General features: G+C 33.4%; 2 protein-coding genes across 4 annotated transcripts in view; one reads left to right on the forward strand and one right to left on the reverse strand.

Annotated features, from left to right (window-relative positions):
- LOC132698809 (tyrosine-protein phosphatase Lar) overlaps positions 1-21,720 on the forward strand; it is a 1,212,853-nt gene that overhangs the window by 206,048 nt on the left and 985,085 nt on the right. The window lies entirely within an intron of this gene.
- The window catches only part of LOC132698069 (cuticle protein 7-like), a 33,565-nt gene continuing 27,718 nt past the window's right edge, over positions 15,874-21,720 (reverse strand). Inside the window, exon 4 of the mRNA XM_060663921.1 lies at positions 15,874-16,260. Within this exon, the coding sequence (XP_060519904.1) occupies positions 16,167-16,260 (94 nt within the window). The 3' untranslated portion in view covers positions 15,874-16,166. The remainder of the gene's footprint in view (positions 16,261-21,720) is intronic.

Below are 21,720 nucleotides of genomic sequence, written 5' to 3' on the forward strand. Positions count from 1 at the left end.
ATCTCCATTTCTTTTTTCCGCTGGCATCTAATTTTTTTGGAACTATCCTAATGGCATTCCTTCACAATAAAAAACGTCTCTATATTCATAACAGATTTTCTTAATTGCGTCTGTTTCTTCTTGGTTACAATGACTAATTCTAATATTTTTTAAATTTTGTTTTAAGAGAGTGTCTTGTTCGGTGGTTATTTTTTGGTAGTCGCAATCGATTTTCTCACACATATTTACCTCTAATAAGTTTATTAGTTCAATTTCGATGGGTTCAGAGAAGTGAATTTTCGTAGGGGTCTCATTTTTATTTAAAACAGGTTATAACAAAATTATTGGATATGTTAACTAATGCTTTAGGCATTTCTACTCCATTTTCGAAGTTTAGATAATTTAAGATTCCTACTCCGTTTTTCTTATTTTCTGGGATTTTTACAACTTGTTGTGTTCTTGGTGCTATGGTTAAAGCATAATTAAGATTTTTTTGCATTGAAAGTTTCACATTCCTCTTCTTTTTCGAAAATTATAGGAATTTTAGCAAAAGGGGTTATTATTAATTTATTCGTTAGATTTATTGAAGCGCTCAGTTGATTTAAGAGATCAATACCAATTAAACCGTCGTATGTTGTACTAAATTTAAATAAATAAAATTTGTGAAATTCTTTAATTTTAAAAATTTCAAATAAAGGGATTTCTGCAACTTCGTTATGGTAAGTAATATTATGAGCTGTTTGAATATTAATATTTTATTTATATATATATATATATATATATATATATATATATATATATATATATATATATATATATATATATATATATATATATATATATATATATATTTTGGAATTTGACTGAAGGATTTCTAATTTCTTCCACAGTTTTTTTGACGTGATGTCCTTGTCTTTCTCAGTGCGCCATGATGTTAATAATTCTATGCGGTCCCACAGCAACTGATGGATCTTGTTGCTCAGTTTCAGGTGGAGTCTGAAAAGTTGTAGCTCAGTCTCACTAATTTCGTACCGGGTCCGCCTGATCTGGTCTTTGAGTAGGGCCTTGCTAGCTTTGTCCAGGATAGCTTGTGTCTTTCTGGTGCGTGTATGATAAGACAACCTTGTAAATGTTGGCAGCAAGTTCTGGTTGCGGCAGTTTTTAAGAAAATTCAAGTTGCACAGCGAAATAACCCTCCTTTGTCTTAGTTTTTCATAACACTTGGTGGCTGTAAAGGTCTCCTTCCCGTAAAGGTGTATGATATTCTCACGTATTGATTCACGGATGGAAAAATGTGATGACACTATATTCCGGGATATCATCCGTTCGCTCGTTGAACTCCGACTGGAATCCTGCATCCGACTGGAATCCTGCAAATCCTGCATCCGACTGGAATCCCGCAGACGTTTCGCCAAAATCTCACTTGGCATCTTCAATGCTCGCGCTCCGAAAACACTTCGAACACTGGGAGGTTATCGGCGGTGCGTGCGGTATTTATACTCTGCGCCGGAGATGGTAACGGCGCTGCTTGTGCGTGGGGGGAGGTGGCTCCGCCCCCTGAATTGTCGCGTTGTTAATTTCGCCCGATCGTAGTTGCGATGTCCCCGTTGGCTGCTCCGCATCGCTCTGCTGTTTGATTATCGTTCTCCACGTGTTGGATAAATGCAGAGCGTCGTCTCTCGTATTGAGGTGTCCGGACTTTTCTATTTCGATGGCCTCTCGTATAATCCTATATTACGTTGGTCTCCGAATGTTAGGTTTAATAAATCTTTTATTTCGTTCCAAGTTTTTAAATCTGTACGTGAACCATGCTCTATCTTTCAATTTTGACAAAAACGCTTTACAGATAAAACTACTAAGGGCTGTGGTTGTATGGGGAATATTAGTAATAAATTCTAAAATCAAGCTATCACAAGCGGATAGGAAAATGTTGAGACTATGCGGATTTCCGTCGTAAAAAGGAATAGATTCTAAATATAGTCTCAAAAGTTGATAATCTGCGGGTAGCATATTTGTTTCCGATAAATCGTCAATATCACTATCTGGTAAATTTGGTAAATTTTCGTTTACGTTTTCGAAATGTAGACTCATAACATTTTTACGTATGAAAATTTTTGAAAAATATAACTACTAACACTTAAAATAACACTTACAATATTGGGGAAAGGGTTGACTTTAGGGATCTACGAGCTAAAACTTACAGTAAAATGGTTTTCATGTTCTGTTTCTTGATTGTGATTTTTCGTTTTCTCTTTTCTTAACGCTACGGTACCTATAGGATGGGACGATTTTTGTTCCTTCCCAAGTCTTCCTATTCTAACGGTGCCTATAAGACCGGACGATTTTTGTTCCTTCCCAGGTCTTCCTACTCTATAAGCAACTCGAACTGTTGTTTCCTCTGCCTCTGCGTGGTGTCCTTTTTGAAAGTTTTTCGTTTCACGATCCGATGTTCCCTCGAACCATTACACTACTTTCAAGGTGAATTTCCCGATTGACCGTTGACAGGGAAATTAAGTGTTCGATACACTTAACTCGGAAAAAATCCTAACGACTGCGCCAGTTAAAGGATTGATACGCAGGGTGAGTTTTTTAGAAACAACTTTATTCGGTCACTGGGATCTTACAATTGTGCGATACAACATAAGAGTCTGATAAATATTACGGGCGCTCGTATTTATATATTAAAAGTGATTATACAGCACACAGATTAATAAATACAATATAGTCATTTATAGGTATATAACTCCCGTATGTAAAACACTTAATTACGCACCGATCTAGCGTGCGGGAAGCGTCACTTTACCACGTCAGTTTCGTTTCCCATGAATTCGAGCCACTTCGGACATTTCCGGGATTTTACTGCACGGGTTTGGGAGCAATCGGATGTTTTCGGAGATATTTCCCATGCTTTGAATTTTGACGTTTGTCAATTCTGACAGTCATGTCAGTGAATGAATTCTTGTTCTTTTGCGAAAATGTACCCAAAAACTAACGGTCGTAGAAAGAGTATAATATGCAACACGTTCGGTAAATTTTTTAACTCGCTAGTTTATTAAACACTGATATATTAATTTATTCATATTCCGAATAACCCGCTATTGTGGTAGATTTCACTTTTGAAGCTGTACTTTTTTGACATTTGACACGCTTCAACTACGCATTGAAATTATTAAAATTTACTATAAAAATAGTGAACTTTTGGTGGCGACGGTTCGTAAAATTAAATCACTTTTGGGTAGTCGTGAAGCGCCTTATCCGCAATATAGAAATTGGTGGAAAAATTGGCGTTGTTGGGACAAGTTAGTGATGTGAAGAATAAAAGCCGCGCACGTCGCTCAAGAACAACTGCTGTAGCCCAAAGTGTTGAAGGGAACCAAGGTTTATCTATTCCTTGTCATTCTTTGTAATTGGTCTTTCCACAAACGTCATATAGTTCAGAGACGGGGCTACGCACGTACGCCATGGCAAGGTTCCAATGTTGGTATAATGATGTAACGATATTTGCAATGTGGTCAGGGCAGTCGTCTCGATGGAAAATATAATTATTTTCCGAGTAAAGTTGTTCCATACTGGGCACCATAATGTTCTGCCAAATTTCGGCATAAATTTAAGTAACAACTGTACTCTCAATCCACTAGACCACTCATAGTCCTCTGAATGAAATACATCCTCGTACATTGAACTGAAATGGTCTGCAGCTCTGAACCTGTCGACAAATCGAGCTTTGAAACGCTGGTTGTCTGGTCTGTACACTTTTGATCGAAAAATTCGACTCTATCCCAAAACTCTTAAGGAGTGAGTGCGGTCTTTTTGGTCGTAGGACGGCACTTGAGATACGATGCCTTAATTCTTCGACAAACTGTGGTTTTGCCATCAGGAAATTCCTACAGAATTCTTGCATTCTTCGTGAACTAATTGTTTGTCTGCCAGACCCCGTTTTTCTTTAATACGTTTCTTCTTGTCCCCACCTTTTATTAATGGAAAAACGTTGTGCTGCTTACATTAAAATGTTGCGCTTCCGCTGATAGGCAACAATCTTCTAACTAATAGTATTGTAAATATGAAAACAATGAAGTGAAACGACATGATTTGCTGTAATACACTGCTCCAAAACTTTTTTATGGTAGTGGTAGTTGTTTTACATTTACTCTCTGTATAATTTTTAAATTATTGTGTCTCATTTGTGTATGCTGTGTCAATAATCAATACCTAATACTTTTTTCTTGCATATTGCTTCATCATATTTGTCCCAATTTGCAAAAAAATGTTCCAAAAATCATTAAGTATAGTATGCAACTCGTTGATATATTTCTTTAAGTCATCAGTTTATCAAGTACTCGCTCCTTATATGTCAAATGAGACTCTAAAATTGCATATATCAAATTTGTTGCTCTTATGCGCCATTTACTTTTTCGTTTCTGCTTTCAAGTCAATTTAAAGTGATTTTGGTCAAAACGACCTTCGGATTGAGGAATCGAAAGGGCCTGCCTCCGTTTATCCGGACTTAAACTGGCTCGTATCCCGCAAAATCCCGAAAACCAACAATGTATTTTCGAGGAAACTGGCCTATCGACTTTGTCCCAACGAAGTATTTGGGCCAGTGTTTCGGGGCCGGCGGTTTTCAAGTGATAAATGAATTTGGTGGGGTCGTTCAACCAGCCAAACAGAAATTTCCCGTTTTCTCAAGTTTCCAAGCGGGGGCAATAATTTCTCATGGTCAGATAATTGAGATTTACGCGGCATTAAGATTCTCGGCACGCATTTGCCAAAAATGTTGCCGCATATACAGGTTCCTATTAGACTAAGATCTCAACTCTTGCACCTAGTGTCAAATGTTTAATAATAGTAATAATAATAGATATCCAGCAACGCCAGACACTGTTCAAGCCTTAATTTAATATATACCAAATTACCCTAAGGACAAAAAAAGTTATAGATAAACAGAATTAAATATGTTACGCAGTTTATAATACATTAATTATTAAATATTGTTTTCAATAAATGGAGAAGTCATAGAAGGTAGGAGAAAGGAGAAGGCAAGGGTTCAGCCTAGTTTTCCGTTACAGAAAAACAGAAAATTACTGAGTTAGAGCAACATATTTTTTATACCGTTTTTAAGTTTTGGTTAATATTGTCAAATCGAAAAGGCCGAAATTAGTTGTTGCATGTGCAATGCTATAAGAAAATGATCATTTAAACCTTTCTTTTCGATATTGTGGTATTCTCAACATAAATTTTTTTCTTAGATTCAAGTGATGAACGTCTGTACGAAAAGTGATTTTGTTAAAAATATATTCGAGAGATTCATACTTAATTAATTTAAAATAGAATGTAGCACGATGTAATTTCAATCTATGGCACATGTTAAGCCGACCCCAAACAGCGAAGTATGGACAAATTTGATCCATAAACAAACCGCAGAAATGAATTTTGTATTTTCTGGATACGATATTGGCTAGCAGCATCCGGGCAGGTTGCGTGCACACCACAACAATTATGAACTGTTGATTTACCAAGTAGTTTCTTTCCAACAATTGGAAGAATATATCTATGACTGTATATTAACTTTAAACCCCCATATGGTATTCTCAATGTGTTTGTAATGTGATCCTCGAACCGCAGCCTACAGTCCAAGATCAGTCCTAAACTTTTTGATGTATTCGAGTATGGTAGGGGAGTGTCATTAATTTTTATGATCATTTTGTTTTTCTTATTATGTACCTGGTAGTCATTTCCAGAAACCAACACCGACGACTCAGTTGGATTTAGCTACAGTAGATCATCGGATGCCATTTTATTAAAACTTTATATATCAGTGTTAATTTTAATCTCGGACTCCGTCATTTTATGATTCTGAAAGGAAAAATAAATTTCAGTATTGTCAGCATATAGGTGACAATTACAATATGTTAACGCCCTTATATACAGATTGTATACAACAAGGAACCAAGATGAGACCTTGTGGTATTCCTAACTCAAAGTGATGAATTTTCACTGAATCCAATATAGTGTAAAATTGAAATAAGCAATTTATGATTCGATACCCGCAGTAAATTGTAAGTCATATCGACCAAAGCACTCTCACAACTATAATCTTTTCTAAATTCAGATTGTTTTGTAGGTTATATGTCAAAAATCCGTATTTTTCTAAAACTTTAGAGAGACTGGGAAGGATACTAATTGACCTCAGTGGTTTAAATTCTGTGCTTCAAAGATTTTGGAAAATAAGAGTTCAATCATTCGTTTATGACGCGTGTAAGAAAAGGGATTATAGAAGGACAACAAAGCTATAGTAGAGTAATATTTTATTTATGTTCACCTATGGCCTTTGATTTAATATTTTTTATTATTTGAAATATTTCTGTAGCCAACGTAAAATGTAACTCTTGATCAACATTTTCTAATTGATTGTTCTCATATAAATCGATTAACTGATTGGATATTTTATTATTTTTTATTATGACGGTGATATGCTTTTTCTTTTCGCAGCGTATCGCTGATGTCGTATAATTTCGGAGTTGTTTATAATATTGATAGTGAGCAGGAAGTTTTGTAAGCTTAAACATTTTTAAGCTCGATTTCTTATTTTTTGCATAAATTGGATATTTTCCGTTATCCACGGAGCGTATGAATAAGTTTTATTTCTTTTTAAACGTACTATATGTATAATTTATACGTTTATTACAAATTTTGCCTAGACAAAATGTACATATCAATTACAGTTACGAGTAACAAAACGAAAGTAAAAGATGGAAGGCATCGTAGTTAATAATAAAAAAAGACAAAATAATAGAAATATTACGAATCAGGATTAAAGCTTAGGCATATTTTGAATTATTTTATATTTCCTTAGGCGTTGTTTTTAAATCTACGATCGATATTGAAGTGCCCCGGCCATGAACGAATAGTGGATATATACGACCATCATAGGACCGATGCTAACCTATGGTGCGATCGTTTCTGACCACAAGGCACCTGCGAGAAATTAGAACAGATCCAAAGTATGGTTCCTGCTTTTTGATTTGTATTTGTCATTCATATGGATCAATAAAGCTTATTTTTATTATTATTGATACATCTAATAGAACCATACATCAACCCTCATTTTTTAATAGCTGTACATTATTATATTTCTAGGATTGTATAAAACAATTTAAAACTTTGCATGTAAAATACATTTTATAGAAAATTATTTTTTAGAAAATTTGACAAATAACATCAACTATCATGAAAATATTTATCTATCTTTCAAGCGTTTTAAATAAAAATCGGAAATTATACCAGTTTTTTTACTATTAACCCCAAAAGGTTTCAAAATAGGTGTTCTATATGCGAGTTTTTATATCGCAGTTTAGTTTAGGTTTTTTTGTAAACCGTGATGCGGTACGTTTTCCTAGGGCTATCCGCGGCAGTTACTTGCCGGGCCGCGTATTGTACGGATTTCTGAGTAAACGGTTGCATTGTCGTGGTCGAGTTTCATTTCACGTTAAATGTATACATAACAATAGGTATGCTTGATTATGATAGGAGTCACTTAAACCACACTAACGAAAGCTCTGCCTCAGACCTCTCAATAATATGTTATTTTCATCTAAAGTCTTTTTTGTAAACTTACAAATCATATATAATATCTTAATGTATATATAAACTACAAAATAAAAATAAAACAATGAAGTAAAAGGAGCAAGAGCGTTTGAGCCCTCTACGAATGCTGTTATTGCTTAGATATTTAATAATAGGTGGAACATTATTATATATTACAGTAACGTAATAAATAAAGCTCTGATGAAAAAAGGTTAATCGATAACGAGCAATAGAAAGATTGTTGAAGTTTCGTAGATTGCAGTGATTCCTATTTCCTTTTATCGCCGTCTTAGATAGTAATGTGACGAAGTAATTGACGAAAAAACACCGATGATACTGAAAAACGTTTTCAGTTCAGAGCCAATCAATGGAGCTTATTTTTTTGGACCCTCTGTCATATTTTCGAATCCTGTAAATGAATACAGTAAATGGGAATAATTTAATAACGACAACTAAAATTTCACATAATTTTTGCGAAATTGTCTTTATACAAGGTGTCCAAATAGTGTGTCAAAATAATATATCTTATTTATTATTTGTTTTATAAAACACAAAAATTAAAGATAATATTATAAAGATCAATTTATAATTATTTTGAAATATATATGGTATATTACTGCATTAGTAGATACTCCCTTTTATACTCAATGTAGGGTTGTTATGGTCTATACCGAGTGTTTTCGGATTTATACTCATTTTCTCGTCAAAAATGCCCTGTTTAACACTCTATATTTTTGACGCCATTTCCGCCAATTTTATTATGCCAACGATTTCACGAAGTAATACTTTCATTCATCCTATACTTGTCTTAAAGTTAATATTAATAATAATATTAAGCAATGTTTTTTAGTACTTAAGTAATACTTGTCGATGACTTTCCGGAAATACTCTAGTTCCACTAAGATCGTAATCGGGCGTACTATCCACTATACAATAACATAATTATTCTCTTGCACCCGGCTAAAATATAACAATCGAAAGAGAATAGAAAGCCTACATTATAAAACACAGATATACAAATAACAAAATTTCTAATTTTTCACTTGCTTGCTTCACTGATCACTTTTGAAATGATTTTTTTTATTTTTATTTTAAAGATGTGTATCCGATCAGTGTTAATTAGAAGTTGCTTTTAGGTATGCCGGCAAATAGTTGAATAATTTTTGCGATATACAAATAATTTTTTTTCTGTTGTACATTTGTTATTTTTTTCGACATCTATGTTCAAATTTTGTTACCACCATGTTCGGTAACTGTGATTTATAAAATTTCAAACTATTTTTGTTTTTAAAGCCTCCTTATACAAAAAACGACCTGGGTACATTCTATTCTTCTTAAGCAGTATTTTTAAAAAGTACTGCAAAATTTCGACTTTTTTAAGATCCAATATCCAAAATGCCCCCTCAAGTGAAAATACCATACTGGAGTTTAGATTGTACAAGAGCATAATAGATTGTCGTTATGTATTTTGCGCTTAAGAATTTTGAATTTATATAGGATGCTCCTTAAGTTTTTTAAAACGTTATGGCAGTGTTTTTAACGGTAAGTGTATCAAAATCTGGTTGATATTCTAAATGCAACAAATTAATTGTCAATGGTTTTTGAGTAATGAGTTTATGAGTTTTTCAGCAATTAATTTAAGCCAGTCATTTGTTGTAATATATATTTATTACGGTACCATCCGTCTTTAGAAATATGCTACTACTATACATTATAAATAAGACTGGGCCCAAAACTGTCCCTTCCGGGACACCAGATGTAACAGAGTCCGGCATGCCAAGGTCATCTTCAATTGAGGCGTTTTGTTTTCTCTCAATTAAGTAACTTTTAAAAAGATCAGGAGGTATGGTCTGTTCATAGATATAAGAAAGTGACCAATTGCTTTTGAATGGGATTGTCCAAGGGTGGTCATTAACATACAATGCAACAAGATTATTACCTAAAGTTTCGGAATTTAAATTCAGGTAAAATTGTGGTTCGTAATAGAAAATAATTTTATACCTACCTGTGTTTAATATTCTTTGGTTTGGTATACTACTTAGTTTAAGTTTATTAGTTGTCATTCTTATTTCGTGTGCAATAGAGCGTGTGTTGAATCGTGTTCGAGTAATGCAAAATATGTGCAAGTTTAGTGTATCTCAGATGCTCCCGCCCAAATGTAGAAAACACTATTCTATTGAGATTAAGGAAGTTATAAACAATGTTTATTTGTCTCTCATTGAACGCAACGCAAGCAAGCATCTTAAGAAGAAACGATGAAAATTCCAACATCAACTGCATGGAAAATTGTGATTAATCCCATTTCAGCTAGGAAAAAAAGAAGCGATGCTGACATTTTCTCGGGTGTAGATGAAAGTGATCAAGATATAATACGGCGTAAAATTTACCCGTTTTACGAGGAACAAAGCGTGCCTACGTTGGATATCTTAATTAGGAGGCTTGAAAACGACGAAACCGGTGTTAAATGTGGCAGAACTACTTTATGGAAGTGTAATCAATACATGGGTTTTAGATTTTTAAAAAAATTAGGATTTACAGACAACAACAAAGGCCAATTATTTACTTGGATGAAATCTGGTTCGACACTTATGATACCACGGAAAAGGGTTGGGTTGACTCAACTGGTAAGTGTAAAACAAATGCACCATCAAAACGAGGTAAAAGAATAACTATTTTGCATGCTGGCTCTAAAGATGGTTGGATTCGATATGGACTTTCTCTGTTTGCGAAAAATATTAGAGATTCTTCTCTGGATTACACTGAAGACACCACCGCTGATTTATTTGAAAGTTGGTTTAAAAAACATTTATTTTCACGAAGATTATACCAAAAAGCAATTAATTGAAATTCTACAAAGCTTGAACCTACAAAAGGAATACGTCTTTGATAATTATGCAAAAAATCTAGGGCATACAGTTTTAAGGCTTCCACTTTACCACTGTATATTTAATCCCATTGAACATGTTTGGCACCAACTGAAATCTGCCATTCGTCGTAACAATGTTTTTTCCCGTGTAAACTCCAATGTCCTTAAACTTATAGAAACCGAAGTTTTTAACATCCCTCCACAAAGTTGGGCAAATTCAATTCAACATATAGAAAAAGCAGAAATATCGTATATCCATATTGCAAGTAATTTAAGTAGGTAATATTGTTTAGTATCTTTCCTAACAAAACCCCAAATAATTAAATTCTAAGCAAAGTACGGACCTGTTCGGCCATATTTCATTCTTACAGCTTGCCCGGTTCTTTCCTTAATTCGTATCAGTTAGTCACTTTCTTATATCTATGAACAGATTTTACGTTTTTCACGCCTATGTCTTCCAGAGCTTCAAACATCTGTGCGTTGCTAACGCTGTCAAGGACCTTTCCAGATTTTCATAAATTTTTGATGTTATTGCGTCTTGTGCGCTGGTATGTCATCTCTTGTTTATTGCTGCTTTTAAATATTGGAATCATAACAGAGAGTTTAAAGTAACGACAAATGCCTACTGCAAAAATATGGTTAATCAGATTAGATAATGGTAATACTATTTCTTCACCGACATAGTTAATAATGTATGGTTTTATTCCATCAATCCCACGGGCCTTTCTTGACTTAAGCTCTTTTACTATTTCTAAGATATTTCGCGGACTTGAATTTTTCCACAGAATTAGATGCAATTATAAGTGAGCACTTAAAAAATTCGTCGATATATGAGGGCACTTTCAAAAAAAATCAGAATGATCTGTTGAAGTTTGTCCTCAACAAACAATTAAGCAAGTTAATGATGCTCTGTTTTTGGTTAAGGTAAATTAACTTTTTTCCCACGAGCCGCCACTGTGTGGAACACGGTGGATTTTAGACACTCCGGTGCACCTCTCGTAGACACATCCAATTTTACCGGAAACGCGTTTAATTTTATTCTCTTTAGGAGTCTGCCGCAACAGTATTTGAACAGCGTTTCGGGGTTCGTGCTTTCGGCGCACTTACGCCCTCTCACGTGCCGAATTCGTCCCCTTTGTCACCCCCACGGACCCGCGAAACCGTAAATTTATGTTGGGCAATCTTCATTTCGTATTCATAAAATAATGTCGACGTCGTTATTTACACTCTGACGACGCGCGGCAACACGGCGAGATTTGATCCGCAGGGAGCCGGAGACAAAAGTATAAAATTGTGTTCTGTTTATGGAAGACGATTTGTTTCGCGCGGTGTGCGAATGAATTTCGGGGCTTGGAAGAATTGTCGCCGCTCTCACAGAAAAAGTTTTGATTAGGTTTGGTTTTTCTTTGAGCTTTTACGCGTTCAGTTGCTTAATATACGTATATTTGGCAGACATGTGGACCAATTTCTAAAATTTACTCACATTACTTACTCATAATTAAAGATATTGAAAAGGGACTTTCCGATAAAAATTTTTCAGACAATCAAGTTAAGCTATCGTTATATAATCAGTGAAATAAAATTAATTACTAAAAAGGTGTGTCGGAATCCGTCCAAAGATAACCGGATTAAAAAAAAAACAATTAATTTCAGTCTAGTCCAGGTTTATATCCAAAAACATTCAAATTTTGCTTCAATTGCTCTCGGTTTGGACACGTAGCAGAATACTGTAAAGGGAAAACGTGCTATCAGAAATGTGGCTGCGAGCATGCTCGAAAAGACTGGGTCTCTCTGGAACTGACTTGCCCGAACTGTTTGAAAATGGAATTTAAAAACGAAGACAGTTGCTGTATATCAGAGAAAATTGACTCTATGCAGAACTAAAATTTACTGTTAAACTAATTCCTTACAAAATTGTCTGCCGGTCATCGACCCGCGAATGAAACTAATAAAAAAAATTGTAATAAAAACATTCAAATAACATAATTTACCAAAATATCCAGTCATTAGACGACGCAACCGATAAAATAAACATAATGATAGAAGAATTGGGCTATATCTTGCGACAGGAAAAACAATATCATGGTGTGGCAGTCTCCGTGAATCGCTTAGTAACGTGTAGAGAGCTAGGACAAAATGAAATATGCTATCAGTAGCTAAAACCTTCGACTGGGCAGCAGTTAAGTGTCTACTAATATTGAAATTCTTAAAAATATTAAAATTGGAACCGAGTTTGGAACTCCGATTCGTTCAAAACGTTAGAATATTAAATTTTCGATCATGCAACTCAGACAATTACTTTCGAAACACAATCAGAACTTCCAGAACACACCAAATATAATCGCGTTTTTCAGCAAGATAGGAATGCTAATTTTTTATAAAACTAAAAAAAACAGATTGGGCACACGTGCATGAATGCAACAAAACTGATGTAAATGGACCCTGGTCAATATTCATGAACACTTACAAACTTCTTTTTAATCAGGACTTCTCTCATAAATTATTAAAAAATAGGTTCGAAAAGACTAAGACAAATCCTGAACTTCAAGAAATTAAAAAAAGACTAGATATTCTCTTAACCCAAGGTAAACACAATGATATTTATAACGATAAATACATACATACAAAAAACAAACAGCAACAACAACAAAACAAGAAGTTATAATCCATTCAAATCAAAAGTTATCAAAATCAAGAATTATAAAATCTGATATTAAAATGAAAGGCAGGTGGGCAATAACCACAGAAATTACAGGAAAATCAAATATAACGATATTCGAATACAGAGGAATTCTGAAAAAATAGCTAGTGAATATAATAAATGTATAAACTTCTTAATTAACAATTCGATGAGTTAAAAATATCACTCATGAAACCATTATTTTTAATAATGGTGACCTCCAATTGTTGAACAGGTATAGGTATATCAAAATAAATAAGAACTAAAAGTTCAGATTTTCACGAAATTATATATTATGACATGACAATTGTTTCGACAACACCGTGTCTTTATCAAATGTAATATTTACAAGCTACCTGCTACTATATATACCAAAAAATGACCATCAAACCCTAATTAAAGTTGTTGCGAGAATTTAAGTTCAATAAAGGAGAGGTATTTAAAGCTAATTGACCGTTAATCTCTATGGCTTCCAATAAATTTAATTTTCTACTTTTTGTGGCTGTGTGTAATATAATTGTCGTTAAGTGTGTAGCATAATTAGAATCTAGACTATTGTTTTTAAACGCTCTTATATGTTCGTTAATGCGTTTCTTGAAGGATCTACCTGTTTGTCCAATATAAATTTTAGGACAAGATCCACATTTCAACCTGTTTTTTAAATATTTTAAAGCTATTTTTAAACCACATTTTGACAAATGTTTTGAAACTTTTTCGCTAGGTTCTCCTATGTATGTAATTGTTTTAAATTGTTCGTGTTCTGTATTTGGTTTCGGATAAATAGAGTTTACTGTTGTCTGTTTTTTATTTATAATTTTATCTATAATGGACGGATTGTAGCCGTTGTTAAGTGCTATTTGTTTAATGATATTAAGTTCTTTGTTGTAATTTTCTGTTGAGAGTGGCGTATTAAGAAGTCTGTGTATAAAAGAGTTAAATGCTGCCATTTTGTGTGTATAAGGGTGATTTGAGCTGTTATGTATGACTGTGTCCCTGTGTGAAGGTTTATGATATATTGAAAAATCTAATTAATAGAGTTATCCAGTTCAATCTCGATAGTGAATTTTATACGATTATGTATTGAGTTAATGTAATTTAAAAAAGAATTCAATTGTCTGTCCGTTCCAACAAAGCAAGCAAAGACATCGTCCACATATCTATACCACCATGAAAAACTTTTACTTAAAGGATGTTCTAGTATGATATTTTCCAAATTATCCATACAAATCTCGGCTAACAAAGGACTAAGTGGGTTTCCCATAATCAAACCTTCTTTAGGGATATAAATCTGTCCATTAAACTCAAAATAATTTTGGTCTAAATATACTATTAAGCAATCTAATAAATCTTGTTTCACCAATGGGTTAATCTGTTTCCGAGTTAGGGTAAAATCTACTAAATCTATCACATCCATAGGTGGAATACTGGGAAATAAGTTTTGTACATCAAAAGACAATAGAGTTGCGTTAGAAGGGATTTTGATATCTTTAATTTTGTTGATTAATTCAAAAGAATTTTTTATTGAAAATTTTGGTTTAAAATCTGTGTGGAACTTTAAAATATTTACAAATTTTGTAGAGAGTTTAACTGCTGGAGCTGTTACATAAGACACCACTGGTCTAATGGGCATATCTTGTTTATGTAATTTAACTAAAGAATATAATTTAGGCGGTTGTGGATTCATAATTGTTAAAAAATATTTGTCTTTGTCACTAAATAGTGTGGAGTTAGTAATTACATCCTTGACTTGTCTTTGATATAACTCATTAGGATCATCTTTGATACAAAGGAAAAGTTCTGGTTTAAGAAAATTGTTGGTTTTTGAAATATATTCTTATGTTATTTTCAGAAGCTTTGTTTTTTGATAGTTTTAACTAGTGACATTTGAGAAATTTCTTTGTGTTTGTTATTATCTATTAATTGAGAGTTTATTATATTCGCTGATACATGTTTGTTTAAATTAGAATTGTTAATGTCCTTAATTGCTAATTCACAATCGATTCCTAAACAGTGTAATTCTCTATTAATGTGCGAGTGTTGTAAGTTAAAGTTGAAACCTTTTTCCCGAAATTCAACTTCATTTTTAGAAAATGTTGTGACGGTGTTGACGAAACAATTGTTATGTCATAATATATAATTTCGTGGAAATCTGAACTTTTAGTTCTTATTTATTTTGCCTGGATTCTCTAAACTCTTTGATTGGAATTGGAATATTGCTGTCTGAGTAGACCTTCTGTTCAAAAAACCATCTTGATTGTTGTGCAGCAATTTGAAATTTGACAGGAAGTTAATTTCTGTGCGACAAATTTAGAAGTTCTTCAACGCTATAAACTGTACCATCTAATAGTATCCCTTTTATTGAAACTAACTAACAAATTCACTCCGTTGAACGTTTTTAATCAGATAAATAAATGATTGAAGAGCAATTTAAAACTCTTAAAGCTGAGCAATGTTGTGTCGTATTTATACGGGAAAAAATAAAACCATCAAAAAACCATCTTGATTGTTGTGCAGCAATTTGAAATTTGACAGGAAGTTAATTTCTGTGCGACAAATTTAGAAGTTCTTCAACGCTATAAACTGTACCATCTAATAGTATCCCTTTTATTGAAACTAACTAACAAATTCACTCCGTTGAACGTTTTTAATCAGATAAATAAATGATTGAAGAGCAATTTAAAACTCTTAAAGCTGAGCAATGTTGTGTCGTATTTATACGGGAAAAAATAAAAACATCGGGAACGCAAACGAAAGTTCATTATGGATATCAAAATGTTTATTCGGAATCAAATTTCAAACAAATATACAATATGGACAGTATTCAAATTACGAAAATTATTATAACAGTATAACACAACATGCGAAATTGTTTGCAAAAGTCTTAAACCTTAAGTCAGAAAATTGAGCCAGAACACTGTCAGAACTATTTGGACAATATTTTGCGAAACGGCGTCTTCTAAGCGAAAGCTTTATATTATGTGTTATGTACAAGTAAACATTATCGATTTTTAGCGGAATTTTCTTGATTTCGTATTCTATTCGGGCAAGTTCGACATTTTATCCGTGGGTTCGGTGTACGACGGCGTTGAATCCCGTGTGGGGTTCTGAAGCGTAGTCTACTGTTCTGCGGCTGCCATCAGGTTCAGTCAGGCTGGAATGGAAATTACAATAATTATCAACCTCCTTGAGTAAAATATTTAGAGAAAGTGGCAATTTTTGTTGAACTTTTCCGATAACGTGGAAAATTTATCAACTTAATCTGAAATGAAAGGAAAATCAGAAATAACATCAAATTCTTTATCATCTACAAATAACTTCATTAAAAAGAAATTTGTCTACAATTGGGTACTGAAATTTTGGAAATAATATGATCAGACTTTTAGTCAATTCATACTAATACAAGTAAATTAGTTTATTAAAACGATCACCAGAAAAAAAATATGACGGTATGACATATTATTACATATTATTATTTTTTATAGAAGGAAAAGGAATCTATCCCGACAGTGGTGTAGGGACAAATCAGGACAATGATAGGCGAAAGAGTTTTCCAAAAACTCTTTTACGAATTCCCAGTAGCAGCCATGAAAATAGATCATAAGGATAATAGTACGTCTACTAATGAGTCTCTGTCGACTAAAGAGACGTACAAGCCTAATGGGAGTGAAAGGAAACGACCAGGCATATGTTACGCCAGCATGAAGGCTTATCAACATAACTACTCCACTATCCAAAATTTAGGAAACCACCACAATAGAAAACATCCAATGTCTTCCCTGGCGTCATTCTTCCATTTTTTGGCACTATGGCATGTTTAGCTGATGTTGTGAGAAGAAAAGAGGACGGTGGGATTCTATTCTTTGTTTGGATGTCTATTTTATGGACTTAACTCATCAGTGACTCTGATCAACCCCAAAGCCGAGAAACACAGAGGAAGCTTGGGATTTAAATTTAAAAATTTGTCATTCTTGATAATTGATTAGCGCTGTTGATTATCAGTAGTTCCGCTACTGTATTTCCGATCTTCTGGATGTCAGAAAATCTTACAGCCTAATAGATGAGTAATCCAAGATTCATCTGATAACGGTTTTATAAATTAGAATGACTGATTCACGTTTCCTAAAGCCTTTAGTGTAACATAATACGAAACTGTACAATGTTTTCTACATGTGTTTTTTAATTTTAAGTTAATCTTTTTTTCATGAAAACTGCATTTCTTTGCATTTAATGTGATTTAAAAAAAAATTGTGATTTTCATAGTACACAATAAACCTACCGAAATTAATCTGGAGTTCCAAAATATCCTATTGAGAATTTATTTCTTTTTTTACTTTTAAGTCAATGTTGTCATATTAAAAATAACAAAATTAAAAAGTAAAGGTCCCAAGGGTGACTCATGAAGGAATCCCTCGACATGGAATTGTACCCTGCTGCGTAACATCAAACTCAAGCAATGTATTAATATGGTTAAAAACAAAATTATGAATTGGTTTAAGCCATATTTAGCAACTAAGTGTACCCGAAAATTTGAGAAATAGATTTTTGCTTGAGTACAGATTATCTCCTATGATAATTATTGTCTATCTTGTTCTCATATTTCTTTGGTGTCCCATTTTCAATTCGTGATTGCGGATTTTTTAAAATTCTCATGTTTAACTTTACACTAAATTTCCTGCATATCATTTTAACGGTAGAGTGGCTAGTCGTAGTAGGCTAAAACTCATTTCCAGCTAGAAAATTAGAATGCATTTTCCATTTAACGTCGCTGAGAAAGATTCCGGGATACGGCTAGTCCAGAGTCCGGCGTTTTTGGGTTGCCAACGTAATCCCCTCGCCTGCCAGTCAAGGACTGTCAGACTGAAAATTAATACGTCAGAATTATTAATAGCGAAAACGTAACGACTCTCATTTAATGTAAATTGCAAGACTGGCATGCAGCAACGACGACTGTTTTAACGTCATGTCGTTTTCTGTGTGCGTCGAGTGCTAACCTTAATTGGAATAATACAAATGTAGCAAACTGGTAAATACCTTCCAAAACCGTTTAAATAATTTAATGCCGCATCAAAAAACATTTACATCTTCATGGTTATACCCCACACCTGACACCACCTGAAATTTTCTATAAACAAAGGATATATAGCTTTAAACACAGAAAAAGGATATTTTTATTTTTTTTAAACATTCCTTAGACAACCGAGGCAACTATGATGCATGGTCCATCTCCCTTTCAAAAGGATCTCCCTTTTCTATTTCCATCATGAAAATCTTTACCTAGATTTTTTTTTGTCGAATTCGTTTTTGGTCAATAATAGGCAAACTTATCAAATGTTTTGTAAAATACACTCAGCAACTGATTATTGAGAAGATTAAACTCTGAAACTCCAAAAATTGGGAGCCCCACAAAGATAGTTTTCTGATTTTTTATATTTCTTGAACATATTTTTGGTTATACCTAAGATTGCTCTGCTAGTTCATTTGTCTTGGGATAGTTACCCTTTGTAATGGACTGCATGTCTTCAAAGCCTTAGGAAGAAATGCCATTTGTCGAATTAAAGCTTAACATGGTTGAAAATATAGGCATATAATAATGAAGACTGCGCTTCTCATATTGTAGTAATAGTTCATTAACAAATATTTTTACGATACTTAACGCAAGTTATACACGTCGAAACAAAATCATGAACACTTTTGACAGTTTTGACTAATAAAACAACTTTAAACAAGTGTAATATAAAATTTCTCAAAAAGTAGTGATTCCTGTGCCAGTTCCTTGGCAGTAAGATTAAGCAAAAGATTCCATCCGGAAAGAACGTAAGAAGATAAAAAAAAGTGAAATTAGGAGAAGCTAAACTAAGCTAAACTAAGCTAAAACAAGAACAGGAGTCGCCTACAAGGTTCTACAACCCCACACCTGACTCCATCCTACATTTTGGATCTCAAAATGAAAATATCAAGCTCACACTCAAGAAATGTTAGATACATCAATGTTTACAATCTTTAGGGCTAATATATTATCTGATAGGTACATGCACCAACTCATGAAGTTCAATCTTATAGTTGCAAAGATTTTATCTAGAGAATGTCCAATATTCTCTCTACCTAACCATGTCGAGTTCTTTGCACCTTTTTAAAAGAATTTTTTGCATTTTCATCAGGAAAATCTATGGTTCTAGTTCTTTTTGACTGAGTTTTTGCTTGGCGAATATAAGATAACAGGTAAATTTGTCAACAGCCTTTCAGAAACATGTAATGTGGATCTTAGCGACCGCTTATTGAGAAGTTTAGATGTTCAAATTCCAAGACCTTTAAACGGTGAAGTTCTATACTGCAACCATGCATCATTTTCTGATTCTTTATATTGCTTTAAAATGTATTTACTTAGCTCAGTAAATGCTGAGGGAAAACGAGTCTATAGAGATCGCCGTTTTGAAAAAAAAATATTTCTCATCAATTTTTATTACACTTAGGGCTACTATATTACCTAAAAGCTACCATGCCCTGACTCTTCAAGTTGCAAATATTTCATCTGCAGAATTACTAATATATTTCTATTCTCCGTATCTAACCACATTGAGCACTCGCAGTGATCGAAAGCCCAACTACCACGTAAACGTTTCTCTAATACAAATTTAACAAGTTAACACTACCGAACTTTAACAAACGCCCCGGAAAACGGTCGTAGAAAGCAAAAAGCTTAATTATAAAACGTTCAATTTTGGTCACGTCGTCTCGTGTAAATTTCCCACGTAAAACCTGTCAAAATAGAACCCGTGGAGGGAACCAGACTTTAACGGCTTCACGACGAGCCATATTCGAAATTTGCATGCAGAAATATGGCGTAATTGAACGCGGTTAATTACACGAACAGTAATTTTAATCTGTGCCGGGTTAATGAAAATCGCTACGCTAATTGGTTACGTCTAAATAGGTACCTGGGATATTGAAATTTGGTTTGCGCGATATCTGAGAGTATGTCGAGGGACAGAACTTTAAGAATAAAATGATGACTTATTCAGTGAATGATAAAAGTTTGCCTTAAGAAAATGAGTATGCATTTGCGAAAAATAAAGATCACTGAGAAAGAACCTGAGGTGTGCATGTTTTGTTGCTTGTTATTTTATGATAATGAGGATGCTAATCGGATAGTATTATGAAAACACGCTAAAAATCCCAAAATCTTCATTCTACAAAAGCTTAATTAAGGTTTTGTAAAGTATAGTAAGACATGGAAGAGTTATAATGTCTTTGGTACCTATACCTTAAAAGTTCTATGCTTTTGCACTACTCTCTTGTAGGAAAGGATGAAACAAGTTGTATCACAAAACCCTACAAACCTTGTACAAGATCCGTTCTAGCAATCTATCAATGTACTGTAACGTATGAACACTTTTTGTGCTAAGACTAAGACAAATGGTTTGCTATATGAATTTTGCTTGCTTTTGCTTCCTTATACTTTTTTTTTAAATCGTTTATACTTAAATAAGAACCGTCAATTAAAAAGTTCAAGGGAGGACGGGAGTGCTTTAAAAGAAAAAAAAACGATTTCTAAAATGGACTAAGGCTGGAAAGGATCTCTGGATCTTTTTATATCAGTGAAAGTCTGAGTAGACGCCTTTAGAAAAAAGCAAACAATTTTGCAAAAGGAAGTTACAACTTAAAAAATAAAATATTTATTATAGAAAATGAACGAAGACATATTATTGTTGGAAATTTAAATATAAACTTATTAGGTAGTCAAAAACTTGTAGAGGAATGAATATAAAATTTTTCTTACATTAATAAAGTAAATTGTCCAAGAGCTGGTATTTGTTTGGATCATTTTTTTGATAAAAAGCGATGTGAATGATTTAAGTATATCATGTTAGAGTTCACTATTCTGTTACTGTTATTAAGCCTTAAGGATCAAAAATTGATCAATATAATGATGCACAAATGGAAACAAATATATTAACTATACGACCCTAAAATTTTGATTTGCGAGAAATAAATTGGGGAGATATAATTAAGTTAAATAATGCAAATAGTAATATTATCATTTCGGGTTAAATTACCCAAATTTGGCAGGTGATTGTTATATTTGGTTTTATCAAAGTTTAGAGCCAGTTTGTTGTGTTGGTACCAGTTTTTCAGAATTGCGATATCTTTTTCGATCAAAATGTGTGATCTCCACGAATCTGGCTTTGATAGTAGTACCGTATTGTTTGTTTTTAGTTGTAAAATATCACTTATATATAAGGTAAATATAATTGGAGCAAGAAAACTGTCTTGCGGCACGCCATACTGTACCATTCCAGGATCACTGTTTAGGTTTTTAATATTGTTGCGCTCTTCTCTCTCTGACAAATATTTTTTTTGTAAATTAAACATTTTCCCTCTGAAGCCGTATATTTGTAATTTCTCAGGTAACTTAGTAAGGCAAACTATGTCGAATGCTGTGGAAAAATCTACAAGAAGACACATATATGGACCGCTGGGGTCAATCTCATATTTGTTCAACAATTAATCATTTGGGATTTAATAACACTCTAAACTGATTGCATTTTACCGATTTTGTATTCATTTCCGCTTTTAGATAAAGGTTTTGTAACTGCTTTTTTGAGACACTTTG

Source organism: Cylas formicarius, unplaced genomic scaffold (assembly GCF_029955315.1).
Source record: "Cylas formicarius isolate icCylForm1 unplaced genomic scaffold, icCylForm1.1 PGA_scaffold_2__14_contigs__length_35257938, whole genome shotgun sequence".
In the NCBI taxonomy this organism is placed as follows: domain Eukaryota; kingdom Metazoa; phylum Arthropoda; class Insecta; order Coleoptera; family Brentidae; genus Cylas; species Cylas formicarius.